At 40.6% G+C, this 13,605-nt stretch overlaps 1 protein-coding gene across 1 annotated transcript in view; it reads right to left on the bottom strand.

Moving 5' to 3' along the window:
* GUCY2C (guanylate cyclase 2C) overlaps window positions 1–13,605 on the bottom strand; it is a 507,960-nt gene that overhangs the window by 147,499 nt on the left and 346,856 nt on the right. Inside the window, exons 10-11 of the mRNA XM_063941528.1 lie at window positions 12,676–12,787; window positions 10,989–11,070 (exon numbers count right to left, since the gene is read on the bottom strand). Coding sequence (XP_063797598.1) covers window positions 10,989–11,070; window positions 12,676–12,787 — 194 coding nt within the window. The remainder of the gene's footprint in view (window positions 1–10,988; window positions 11,071–12,675; window positions 12,788–13,605) is intronic.

Raw genomic sequence — 13,605 nt, 5'->3', positions numbered from 1 at the left:
AATAGATGTTAACTGCTGAGATGCACAGATGGTAACTGATAATGAGTGCACAGGTAGATAATGATAAAACACCTGAGGAGAGTCTCTTACTGCTGGTGGATTGTGGCTGGCTGTGGCTGTAGTTTGTAGTTCCACAGGAACACTGGAACAGGGAGATGACTTGGAGATGCCAGAAATAGAAGACTGCTGGAAACAAAGGATTGAAGACTGGAACCTGGAACTGGAAACTGGAACTGGAACGGAACTGGAACTGCTGGGACCTGTAGTTCCACAGGTCCAATACACAGGGGTATCTCTGCAGACAGTGGACTGCAAACAGGAGACGCCTGTTCACAGAATGTGACGTGTTGTCCAAGGCGATGAGACTGAGCCAGGAACTGGAGTTTATACCACTTGGTCTGTGATGATTGGATGTTGCATCTGTAAGGACACACCCTGCTGGATTAGGTGTTCAGATCAGCTGTGGGTTAGCTGAAGCACTGTGTACTCCAGGCTGCAGTAGACTGAAAACTGGAACTGGAACAGAACTGAACTGCTGGAACCTGTAGTTCCACAGTAGTGATGCGATGGAGAATGCAGATTCCTGACAGAATGAGAGTACCACAAATGGATCTACACAAGGAAAGATCTTCAATTTAAGTAACAGAAATCTAACTGCAATAGAGGAAAAACTGCTGTTAAAAGGTCTTAAATACGCACCGACCAATAAAGCATCTCCCTTTGATGTATACATAGATGTAGAGAAATTCATCAGAAAACTCACAGTCAAAAAATTCTTTCTAACTAAAAATCCAGCAGAACAAACAGAAATAAACACAAGAGAAGCATTTAAGAAGAAGTCGACGTTTTACCCCAAACATTTGAAGGGTAGCCTAGTGGACAGTTTCCACAAATCAAATCAGATATGGAGAAATTAGAAAAAGAAAAAATAAAGAAATGGAACCTGTCGAAAAAGGAACGAATCGCATTAAAGGCTTTACAGAAAGACGAGAGTATTGCAATTAAACCCTGTGACAAAGGGGGCGGAGAGTGGTGATACTAAACAAGGAAGACTATGTGAAAGAGATCCACCGCCAATTAGAAGATGGGGCAACATACGCCAAGTTAAGACATGATCCTACCAATAGCATGAAGAACAGCTTGAATCAGTTATTAAAGGCAAACCTGGAGAATGGTACTATTACCGAGAAAGAATACGATTACCTGAACATCCTGGATCCAGTAGTACCAACCATATATGTATTACCTAAAGTGCACAAGAATCCATCAAAACCCCCAGGGAGACCAATCGTGGCCGGGATTATAATGAGAATATCACACTGATAGGTACTTATTTAAGCGAGGAAGTAGTCTGTGACCGATTAAAACATTTAAAGATTAATAAATCACCAGGGCCCGATGGTATTCACCCAAGGGTTCTAATGGAGCTTCACTCTAAACTGGCAAAACCGCTATCTTTGATCTTTGAGGATTCAGTTATATCAGGTATGGTTCCCAAAGACTGGCGTATAGCGGAAGTAGTGCCTATATTCAAAAAGGGAAGTAAAGCTGAACCAGGTAATTATAGACCAGTATTCTTACATCTATAGTGGGGAAAGTATTGGAAGGTATTCTAAGAGATAGTATTCAGAAGTTCCTTGAAACCAATAAGGTCATTAAAAGGAATCAACATGGGTTTATGAAGGACAGATCCTGTCAAACCAACTTACTTGGCTTTTATGAAACAGTAAGCGCAAACCTAGATCAGGGTAAAGACGTGGATGTAATCTTTTTAGACTTTGCCAAAGCGTTCGATACTGTACCACACATGAGACTTATCTACAAGCTACAAGAATCAGGGCTAGGAAGCACAATATGCACTTGGGTCAAAAACTGGTTAGATAATAGGAAGCAGCGCGTTGTGGTTAATGGATCTTTTTCAACTTGGACTGAAGTGCTAAGTGGTGTGCCGCAAGGCTCAGTATTAGGACCGCTATTGTTCAATATTTTCATTAACGACCTAACAGAAGGTCTAGAGAGCATGGTGTCAATTTTTGCAGATGATACCAAATTGTGTAAGGCTATAAATACAGAGGAGGATGCCGAGTCTCTTCAGAACGACTTAGTTAAATTAGAAGCATGGGCAGCCAAATGGAGAATGCGCTTCAACACAGACAAGTGTAAGGTAATGAACTGTGGTAACAAGAACAAAAATTACACCTACCTACTAAATGGGGTAAAATTAGGGGATTCTGTACTGGAAAAGGACTTAGGTGTCCTCATAGATAGCAAGCTAAGCAGTAGTACCCAAAGTAGGACTGCAGCAAAGAAGGCTAATAAGATATTAGCATGCATAAAACGGGGTATTGATGCTAGGGACGAGAGTATTATACTCCCGTTATATAAATCACTAGTGAGGCCACACCTTGAATACTGTGTACAATTCTGGGCACCGTACTACAAAAAGGATATCCTGGAGCTTGAAAAGGTACAGAGGAGGGCGACCAAACTAATTAAGGGCATGGAGACGATGGAATACAAGGAAAGGCTTGAAAGACTAGGCATGTTTACATTGGAAAAGCGGAGACTAAGAGGGGATATGATCAACATCTACAAATATATAAGGGGACAATACACAGAGCTTGCGCGGGACCTGTTTTTGGTTAGATCAACACAGAGGACTCGTGGACACTCGCTCAGGTTAGAGGAGAGGAGATTCCGCACAATACGGCGTAAAGGCTTTTTCACGGTAAGGACAATACGTGTTTGAAATTCCCTGCCCGAGGGAGTTGTAATGGCGGAATCTGTCGACACCTTTAAGAATGGGTTAGATAAATTCCTAATGGATAAGGATATCCAGGGGTATGGTGCATAGTCATGCATTATAGTTACTATAAATAGGGATAAAATGCAATGGCTGACAGCAGCATCAGTCAGAAATTTTAGTCAAATCATCATGCATAGGACACCACAAATAGGTTGAACTCGATGGACAATTGTCTTTTTTCAACCTCAGATACTATGTTACTATGTTACTATGATAGGAAGTTTAACGTTAAACCTTTCCGAATTTATAGATGCTCATTTGCAACCATTAGTCACCAAAACCGAATTCCACCTCAAAGATACCACCGACATATTACAGAAAATCAATAATCTTGAATGGTCCCGCGATACATGGATGGCAACAGCTGATGTGGAAGCATTGTACACAAATATACCACATGAGAAGGGACTAGAAGCAGTCAAATATTACCTGGAGAAAACAGATTATCCAGAAAATAAGAAAGAATTTCTGTTGGAAGGTATCACATTTATACTGAAGAATAATTATTTCTATTTTGACGGAATATATTACAACCAACTGATTGGGACCGAGCTTTGCGAATTTATTTATGTCATTCTGGGAGGAGAAGAATATTAAATCAAGCCAGGAATACGGAAAGAATCTCGTCTTTTGGAATCGTTACATCGACGATATCATTTTCTTTTGGAAAGGCGGCAAGGCAGATCTGGACAGTTTCTCTGAACAACTGAACCTCAATGACATGAACATCAAATTAAGTGTCACAACAAACCAGAAAGAACTAAACTTTTTAGATCTAACGCTATATGTCGAGGGTGGTAAACTAGAAACAAAATGTTACAAAAAACCAACAGATGCCAATAATTATATCTCAGTAACAAGTGAGCATCATACCAACTGGCTCACTAGTGTTCCAAAGAGTCAGTTCTTAAGACTAAGACGAAATTGCAGCAATAAAAAAATATGTGAAGAACAAATCGACACTATGAAAATGGGTTTTATAGAGAAGGGCTATGACAGGAGGAAGTTGGAGAAGTTTAAAAACGAAGCCCTACCACAAGATCGGATAGCACTTCTAGAAGGAACAAAGAGGAAGAAAGAGGATGATGGAAAGATGCAATTTGCCTTCATAACCCAATATAACCACTAACATAAAAAAATGGAGTCCATTGTACGAAGACACTGGCACCTGTTACTTAGAGATCCTGTCTTGAAAGAAGCTCTACCTCAAGTTCCCAAATTCATCTACAGAAAGGCACCGAATCTGAAAACTAAATTGACCAGGAGTGCTTTACCATATCAAGATTTCCATCCCATAAGAAATAAGGGCTTTTTCAGATGCGGGACGTGTCAAGCATGCCGGGAAATCAAATCAGAAGGGTCAAAATATGAAGAATTCACAGTTAAAAATAATAAATACAAACTCCAACAATTCATGACATGCCATACCACCAATGTAGCATATTTGATTGAATGCAGCTGCAATCTTGTTTACATAGGCCGCACCAGCAGAGCCTTAAAGACCAGACTGATCGAACATCTCCGCAACATAAAGAAAGGACTGACCACTCATTCACTATCAAACCATTTTAAAGAAAAACACAACTGCTCAACTAAAAATATAATTCGGTTTTTAGCAATTGAAAATGTCAAAAACAATTGGAGGTATAGAGATGTAGCCACTCGCCTAGCTAAAAGCGAGATTAAATGGATTCATAAGGTAAAAAGCCTTATTCCACACGGACTTAACGCAGATTTCGAACTTAAATGGTTTCTTTAAAATTATCCATTCCCTCCCCCCCTCCACTCAGCTACTATCCCACATGATTTGCATGAGATTTCGAACTTAAATGGTTTCTTTAAAATTATCCATTCCCTCCCCCCCTCCACTCAGCTACTATCCCACATGATTTACACTCATAATGTTCACTGTTCCACAATACACTGAATATTCATTATGGCATTTTTAATTATTATTTAATATTATTTAATTTTTTATGTACACTACTCCATGTGAACAAGCTACTGGACATCTAGAGGTGCATGCATCCTCCTACTCCATTTGGACAGTAAGGGCGCTGGACTACATCATAACATGGAATGGACGATGGACGTCACCGGAAGTGCGTCACCGGAAGTCCCGGTGCGTTCCAATGTGCGTTCCACGGCGGAGCAGGAATTGGCTCTCCGTGTCTGTGGGCTTTTTGGAACTCTGTTACGGACTATCCACCTCTGGTTGATGTGGCACAGTGAGTCTGGTGACTAATTGATTATACAGGATGCCGGCGCTTAGGGGACTATTGCGGCCACAACTGGAAGTGACGGGAGCGTCACTTCCGGTCACCGGGACACGGACTTATAGGTCTTTTCTGTTTCAATTTTAATAGAATTTATGTTTTTACAGCACAGTTAATAGATTTGCTTCTTTGAAATATGTATATTAGATTATATTATGAATAATAGGTAATATTCCTAAACTCCGGTTCCCGACCTCTGAACCGGAAGTGATCAATATGAAAGGTTTAAATAGGAAGCTCTGACACTCCACCCCCACCTGCCTGATGAAGGGACATTCCCGAAACGCGTAGCAGCAGGAGAGTGGAGCACCTACCGGACTTAACCCAGGGGAAAGGCTGACCAGACGACGGTGTCGTGGACGAGGGAGCCAGGTTCCGGAGCCAGTTACCCTAAGGTTACATCTTAAACGCCCACTAACACTTTGTTTCTGGTAATCCTCCACCCTATAACACTCCATTGGGAACTTTGAGAAAAAGACGTGTTTTAAATGTGTGATATTCGTTTTATTTGTATTTAATTTCTGTATTAAATTTTCCCTATACAAATATACTACACTATATGCTATTTTTCTGTTTCCTTGCATATGGAACTCAATTAAGAGTGGATGCATATATGAAGTATTAAGGGAAGTATTGTTTTAAATTTCTTCTTCACGCTGAAGGGCTTAAACGTGTAACTGACATTCACAGATTTAGCGCACCATGTTGTACCTATTCCATACACATACAAATGTTCACTCCTGTATAGGGGAATACCATTGGTGCAAACGGGGCTTGCTGCTCACAATCTGAATTGGCGCCACATAAGTTCTTTAAGTCTTCTTATTATCACTTCTTCCATTTACAGATGATGGAGGCCACTGTGCTCATTGGGACCTACAAAGCAGCAGATATTTTTCTGTACCCTTCCCCAAATTTGTGCCTCAAGACAATACTGTTTCGGAGGTCTACAAACAATTCCTTTGACTTCATGCTTGATTTGTGCTCAGGCATGGACTGTCAAGTGTGGGACCTTATATAGACAGGTGTGTGCCTTTCCAGATCATGTCCAATCAACTGAATTTACCACAGGTGGACACCAATCAAGCTGTAGGAACGTCTCACTGGAAACAGGATGCACCTGAGCTCAATTTGGAGCTTAATGGCAAAGGCTGTAAATACATATGTACATGTGATTTCTTAGTTGTTTTTAAAAAAAAATCTCAAAAAAAATCTCAAAAAAACTTTTTTCACGTGTCATTATGGGGTATTGTGTGTAGAATGTTGAAGAAAAAATTAATTTATTCCATTTTAGAATAAGGCTGTAACATAACAAAATGTGGAAAAAGTGAAGTGCTGTGAATACTTTCTGGATGCACTGTATTAGCTCTTTTTTATTACAGGAAGAAATAAAACAAATAATCTCAGGAAGCCTTCTCCTTGTCCACAGCTCCATTACATTTAATCTCAACTTGTAATACCAGGGGTAATCTGCGCACTGTGGTGATGAATCTGTACTGTTAGGGATGTGCTGCTTGTTAACGGGTGTCCTTACCCTCTTACTACTACACAAACAAAGTGGCTGCTAAGCCTAACAGCGCTCAACCCCTACAGTGGTGTCTGCTTATGAAAATATTGTGCAACACGAATATTGATGAATAAAAAAGAGAATATTTATTGAATGGTAATAACCCTAAGCAAGTATTTTGATGCTACTGTGGGCAAAATAAAGGAAATAAAGATCATTGATGTAGGGAAAATAGAAGAAATCTTTGAAAAACAAAACTTGAAAGGTGCAAGTCTGCACTAGATCAATTAAACATAAGTCATAAATGTTGTCACTTGTGATGGATTCTTCACAGGTGCTCTGTCTGTATACCACTACAGCTGGTAATGAGTCTTTAAGTCTTATCAACTGATGCTGACTCTAAAATGAGGCATAAATTGATGAATGGGTTAAAGAAAATTAAATCAAAAGGTCCTAGTCCTAACCGGACTGTGATTGTCCTTGTAAGTCTCTTTACAGATAGAGGACGGCGTCCTCTGGGAGGAGGAAGACCAAATCGGTTGAAACGCATTGGAGAATATAGGACACCCAATCCACATCAACAGACAGCGGCAAAGTGCAAGAAAAGATCGAGAGCAACGGCGCTGACAAGTCACCGGTATCCGCACAGACGGACTGTCAGAAAGAGGATCCCGCAGGTGAGTCTCCGTAGTGGAGAAGTGTGTCCCAGCCGCAGGTTCCGTTCAGACCCTGCAGGCAGAGCACCCTCTCCCCCGACAACGGCTAACCTGGCGCACGGAGCCAACTCACGGGGAGATCCGTAAAAGGACGAACCGCGGGAAGGCACGGACGCAGAGGGGTAAGTCAGTCCGGAGCAGCACGGAGATCCCGCAGCCCACCCGCACCTGTGCCCCTTATCTCACGGCCGCAACGACAGTGCACCATCACTTGCCCCCAAACGTTAGAGGTACGGGACGCCGTCCTCTATCTGTAAAGAGACTTACAAGGACAATCACAGTCCGGTTAGGACTAGGACCTTTTGATTTAATTTTCTTTAACCCATTCATCAATTTATGCCTCATTTTAGAGTCAGCATCAGTTGATAAGACTTAAAGACTCATTACCAGCTGTAGTGGTATACAGACCGAGCACCTGTGAAGAATCCATCACAAGTGACAACATTTATGACTTACAAAAAATGAATCTCACAATGGCGCATATCACTAGACAAAGTACTTTCCTCATGTATTTCTTTTGACAGTTATTGAGTTCCATTTTCGTGTATCAAAGAGTGACGAGATTCTCAGTCATGCACCATGAGGATATCCACTTGGAATTTCCAATTTTATGTCCCAATCTCAAAGATAAAGGAAAATAATCTAGTGCAATATTGTCTGATAGGCAAGACAAAAACGAATGTTTATTACATCAAACTCACAATAACATAGATTTAAAACAGCATATCACCACAATATAGTGGTACAGGATCACATAGGCTCAAAATTCCACTTCGTTACCCATCCCAGATGGAATAAGGGATTGGAGAATGACGGCTCGGGTTCCTCACATCTCCTCAGGTAAGTATTGGACAAAAAGAGCTCTCCCTTTGGATGTTCTCACCAGCAGCTTAAAGCTTTTCGGACACCAGGTCCTTCATCAGAAGCATGGTGAGTAATACTAAGCCTCCTATATTTATATCCCTTCTAATTGGGTTAAATTTTCCCGCCACAGATTCTAAATGACATCAGCGGAAATGACAAAATAAAGTCCGTCAGCAATAAATGAATATGTTTTTAAAAAGCATTGGAACATTCTGAGAGAGGATCCCATTTTAAAAGACCAAATTCCTGAAAAACCTGCTTTTATTTATAGACGAGCTAAAACACTAAAGGATAAATTGGTCCATAGTGCAATAGAAGATACTAAAAGATTTAGTGTTAGGACCCAGGGCTTTCATAGGTGTGGAATGTGTGTGATGTGCCGCAATGTAAAAGGGACAAGCAAAATCAAAGATTTTGAGATAAATGGAGTGAAGTACCCTATCCGGGACTTCATCACATGTAGGCCCTCATTCCGAGTTGTTCGCTCGGTATTTTTCATCGCATCGCAGTGAAAATCCGCTTAGTACGCATGCGCAATGTTCGCACTGCGACTGCGCCAAGTAACTTTACTATGAAGAAAGTAATTTTACTCACGGCTTTTTCTTCGCTCCGGCGATCGTAATGTGATTGACAGGAAATGGGTGTTACTGGGCGGAAACACGGCGTTTCAGGGGCGTGTGGCTGAAAACGCTACCGTTTCCGGGAAAAACGCAGGAGTGGCCGGAGAAACGGTGGGAGTGCCTGGGCGAACGCTGGGTGTGTTTGTGACGTCAACCAGGAACGACAAGCACTGAAATGATCGCACAGGCAGAGTAAGTCTGGAGCTACTCTGAAACTGCTAAGTAGTTAGTAATCGCAATATTGCGAATACATCGGTCGCAATTTTAAGAAGCTAAGATTCACTCCCAGTAGGCGGCGGCTTAGCGTGTGTAACTCTGCTAAATTCGCCTTGCGACCGATCAACTCGGAATGAGGGCCGTAATACGAAAAATGTTATATATATTATGGAATGTACATGTGGCCTGTTTTATGTGGGCAAAACTACAAGGAATCTAAAGACCCGCCTTGCTGAGCACGTATATAATGTTAAAAAAGGTCTTGAGTCCCATACCTTTTCAATGCACTGTAAAACTAAACATAATTGTAACCCAAATGGAATTAAGTCCTTTTTTGGGATACAGACCATTTTAACAAATTGGAGACATAGGGATCTAGATTCAAGATTAGCTAAAGCCGAAATGAAATGGATTTTTAAGTTAAAAACATTAGTTCCTAATGGGTTAAATGGAGAATTCGAAATGAAATGGTTTTTATAATTTGTATAATTCATATATTTTAATATTTTCTATTCCTTTTTTCTTCTTTTATATATTTATGGACTTTTTATGGAGATTCTTTGGACTTTGGTGAATGCTTAATGTTTATTTATTGATGCACGGCACTTTGAATGACCTCCGTCAACATACGAGGCTAGTTCCGGGATCAACACCACCATTGGAACGCAATCGGACTCTGGCTGAAACGCAAAGAGGATTTCCGGGGTGACGTCACTTCCGCTTGAGAAACGGGAGTTAGACGCGTCATCACGTCTGGGAGGAGAGTCTGTTTGGACAGTTTCCTGGTGGCTTTGTCGGACACTTAAAGATACTCGGGAACAGGAAGTTCCTATTAATGTTATGGACATTTATTGCTGACGGACTTTATTTTGTCATTTCCGCTGATGTCATTTAGAATCTGTGGCGGGAAAATTTAACCCAATTAGAAGGGATATAAATATAGGAGGCTTAGTATTACTCACCATGCTTCTGATGAAGGACCTGGTGTCCGAAAAGCTTTAAGCTGCTGGTGAGAACATCCAAAGGGAGAGCTCTTTTTGTCCAATACTTACCTGAGGAGGTGTGAGGTACCCGGGCCGTCATTCTCCAATCCCTTATTCCATCTGGGACGGGTAACGAAGTGGAATTTTGAGCCTATGTGATCCTGTACCACTATATTGTGGTGATATGCTGTTTTAAATCTATGTTATTGTGAGTTTGATGTAATAAACATTCGTTTTTGTCTTGCCTATCAGACAATATTGCACTAGATTATTTTCATTATCTTTGAGATTGGGATTGGGACATAGAGGGCTCAGTGGCTCGCTGCGCTCGCCACAGGATCTATTCCCACACTATGGGTGTCATGGACACCCATGAATGGGACTAGTCCTGTTGCGCCGGAATTCCGGATGGCGGTAATGTCGGCTGTCGAAATTCCGGCATCGGTATCCTGACTGCCGGGATCCTGACAGCCAGCAAATTAAACGCATCCCATTTGAGAACGGACTCCATTCTGAAGATGGGATTCATTCCTGCAATAAACTTCCAAATATTATGTATTTCCATAGTATGATTCATTGAGAAACAAGGAGGTCCCCAAACTAATGTATGGTGACCACATTCCACTTCCCGGGATGACTGGTAAGCAGGAGATTTCACTGAAATTACCTGTTTAATGAATGGGACCAGTGCTTAAGTTTTACAAAAGTAGGTGAAAATTTATATTTTTACCTACTTTTCAGGATAATTAATGGTCCCCTTATGCTCTGTACAGTTGCCGTGAACTGTAGGAGATTTCAATGTGTGTAAATACCTAGGTATACAGTATAGTTTTCATTGAAAAAAATTAACATTTCTGGTACTGCAGAAAAGGTCAAATCAACTAAATATGCTTAAGGTTAGAGCCAGTGACTGAAATCTAGCTGATCATTTTTATTGTGTGTAAGTAAATTTGCCAGCACAGATTAATATTCCAAACAAAATGCTATTCTATCTTCTTACCGGAATACAAGAAGTGCAATGATAAGTACAAGTATGACAGCAATTGTGAGGGTGAAGACTGCAATTGTCATAACATTAGGTCCTAAAACAGAAATATACATAAAATTAGAGCATTTCTATTAGAAAATCAGAAAATTTCTGTCTTTGATTCATAGGGTGCCATGAACCGTATGAGTGAGAGGAAATAAAAACACTGCACAATAATAAAATAACAGAGAAAAACAGAGTAAATACATATATACCGCATAGAGCAAGTACAAAATATTGTAATAACACAATAGGATTGGTAGTAAAAATAACAAGGGTAACTGCAGGGTAACTTGCGTTTGCTAGAAGGAAAATGCAAGGGTGAGTTGCAGGGGGACTCATTTTAGTACTCGATGATCATGTACCCAACATATGAGAGAGAGAACAGTGCCAGAGTCTCTGAAGGAAAACAATAAGACACAGGCTTAGAGCACTGATGACGTAGATGGTACTAGGGAGACCAACTCAGAAGAGGGTCTTTACAATGTGAGCTAAAATACTGAGGGGAAGGGGTGAACAGTTGATGGGTAAACTTCATAGATACTTGGTTGGGGGGGGGATTGAGGAGATGAGTGGTAAGTTATGAGGCAGGTGCAACTTAAGAAAAATTAACCAAAAGGGTACGGCCTAAGCACTTATAAGGGTGTTTCCCTATTAGCTGCTGCTGATGGAAGGAAAAGTAAATTCCTATAAAACACAAATATGTAGATATACAAAGGTAGCAGAGCTTAAATATTACAACATTAATTCATTAATATAATGGATTTACAGCTTTTTCAAAGGTGGCCACCTTTGAAAAAGCTGTATTAATAAAGCAAAATGCGTCAGTTGTTGTCATCCACCCACTGAACAGCATTGATTGCTACTTCCAAGTGTTTGACCAAGTTCTAGACTATATCGAAGAGACTTACCATCTACGAATCTGCCCAACCTCTATGCCTGTGGATGGAAATTCTCATTGCACCGCATACCAAGTGAGGACTCATTGCTCTTTTGAACTTTGGATATCATCACAAGACTCTTCCTCCAACAGCAACTATTTCATCCCTGATGAACTTTGCACTATACTTAAGAGGTCATTGAATTGCATTTTCATCCTAGCCCACAGTCCAGATTTACTACTGGAACAAGCACCAGTACATGTGACTAACCAAAATATATGCTGTGTGGGTGTATATAAATGTAATATCTTTAGAATGAGAATTTTGAACATATATATTAAAATCTTTAAAGTTTTTATTTATCCAGACAATCCATTATATTAATTAACTAATTTTTAAATATTTAAGCGCTGCTACCTTTGTATATCTACATATAGGTACAACTTCAGTGTGCATTTAGAGCTTAAGAATTCCAGAGCAGGAGGGCGCATCTTGGAGTTGAGTATGAGAGGAAGTGTCAGGGTGGACGTAAAGTGATGGTTGGAGGAGGAGCGGAGAGGGCGATAAGTACTTAAGATTGAGATGAACATGGAGATGTAGGAGGGGGAGTGGTTAGGGACTTTGTATATGAGGGTGAGGTGTTTGAACTGTATACTGAAGGTGATAGAGGCGAGTGCAAGTAAAACTGACTGCAGGAGGGGAGGCAGGAAAATATACACACTCATGAAACGAATGTGATGCCATCATTCAGAATGATTTTAAAGTTAAAAGGAACTTACCACTCCCAGGAACATCACTTGGAAGTCTGTGATTCTTCCAGATAAAATTTGGGCGGAAGTCAATTACAGTCGTTACATTTTTGCTAGTGTCAAACTGCAGAAGTTCTGTATACTGGGCATAAAGAAGCAGAGTTTTCAGTAAGTCCAGCATTTCAGCCTCTCAATAAATAGTTACTCTGCAGCTTATATTTGAGGGTTCATACAAACAGGCACTTGCTATGTGTTTGTGGTATACAGTATTATGTCTGAGCTCTGGTCACTCATTTATATAATGAACAAGGTATCGAGTACACATTGATAAGTTTTGGAATGCTTGCCAGACTATGAAAGTTAATTGTTGTGGGAAAGTGCAGCTTTACATCAGGTTCACTATAGAGATCAATGGTCCAGAGATTTTTAAATGAACCTATTGAATTTAAAAAGACCTTGATAGGGTGTTATTGGCTCTATGATAAGTACTGTAAGGTTTAGGTAGCACTTTGGCATTACTTAACACATAAGAGAAATATAAATGCTTATGCATAGTGAGCTACTCTGTAAACTTTCTATCGCTTAACCCCTTCACTGCCGACAGTTCTCTCATCTTTGTGCGGAGGTAAATTTTTCACATTTGCACTCGTCACATTCCAACATCAATATCAATTATTTGTGTATGCAGTACACGGACATACAGATGTAGCCATGCTCATCTTACTGCGATGGGGCATGTTGCATCACGGCATGCTGCATGGCGTGCATGCTGCGACTATTTGCAGCCGGTGATCTCTCCATTAATTCCTAGCCGGCTGCGAAAAGTTGCAGCCTGGCATGCCATTAAGTAAGCCATGTTGCAGCATGCCGCATTGCAGAAAAGATGAGCATTGCTACATCTGTATTACAGTACAAAGGGGTAGATGTATTAACCTGGAGAAGGCATAAGGAAATGATAAA

Source organism: Pseudophryne corroboree, chromosome 9 (assembly GCF_028390025.1).
Source record: "Pseudophryne corroboree isolate aPseCor3 chromosome 9, aPseCor3.hap2, whole genome shotgun sequence".
Taxonomy (NCBI): Eukaryota; Metazoa; Chordata; class Amphibia; order Anura; family Myobatrachidae; genus Pseudophryne; species Pseudophryne corroboree.
Note: the sequence above shows the minus strand (reverse complement) of the source record. Positions and strands in the feature narration are given on the sequence as shown.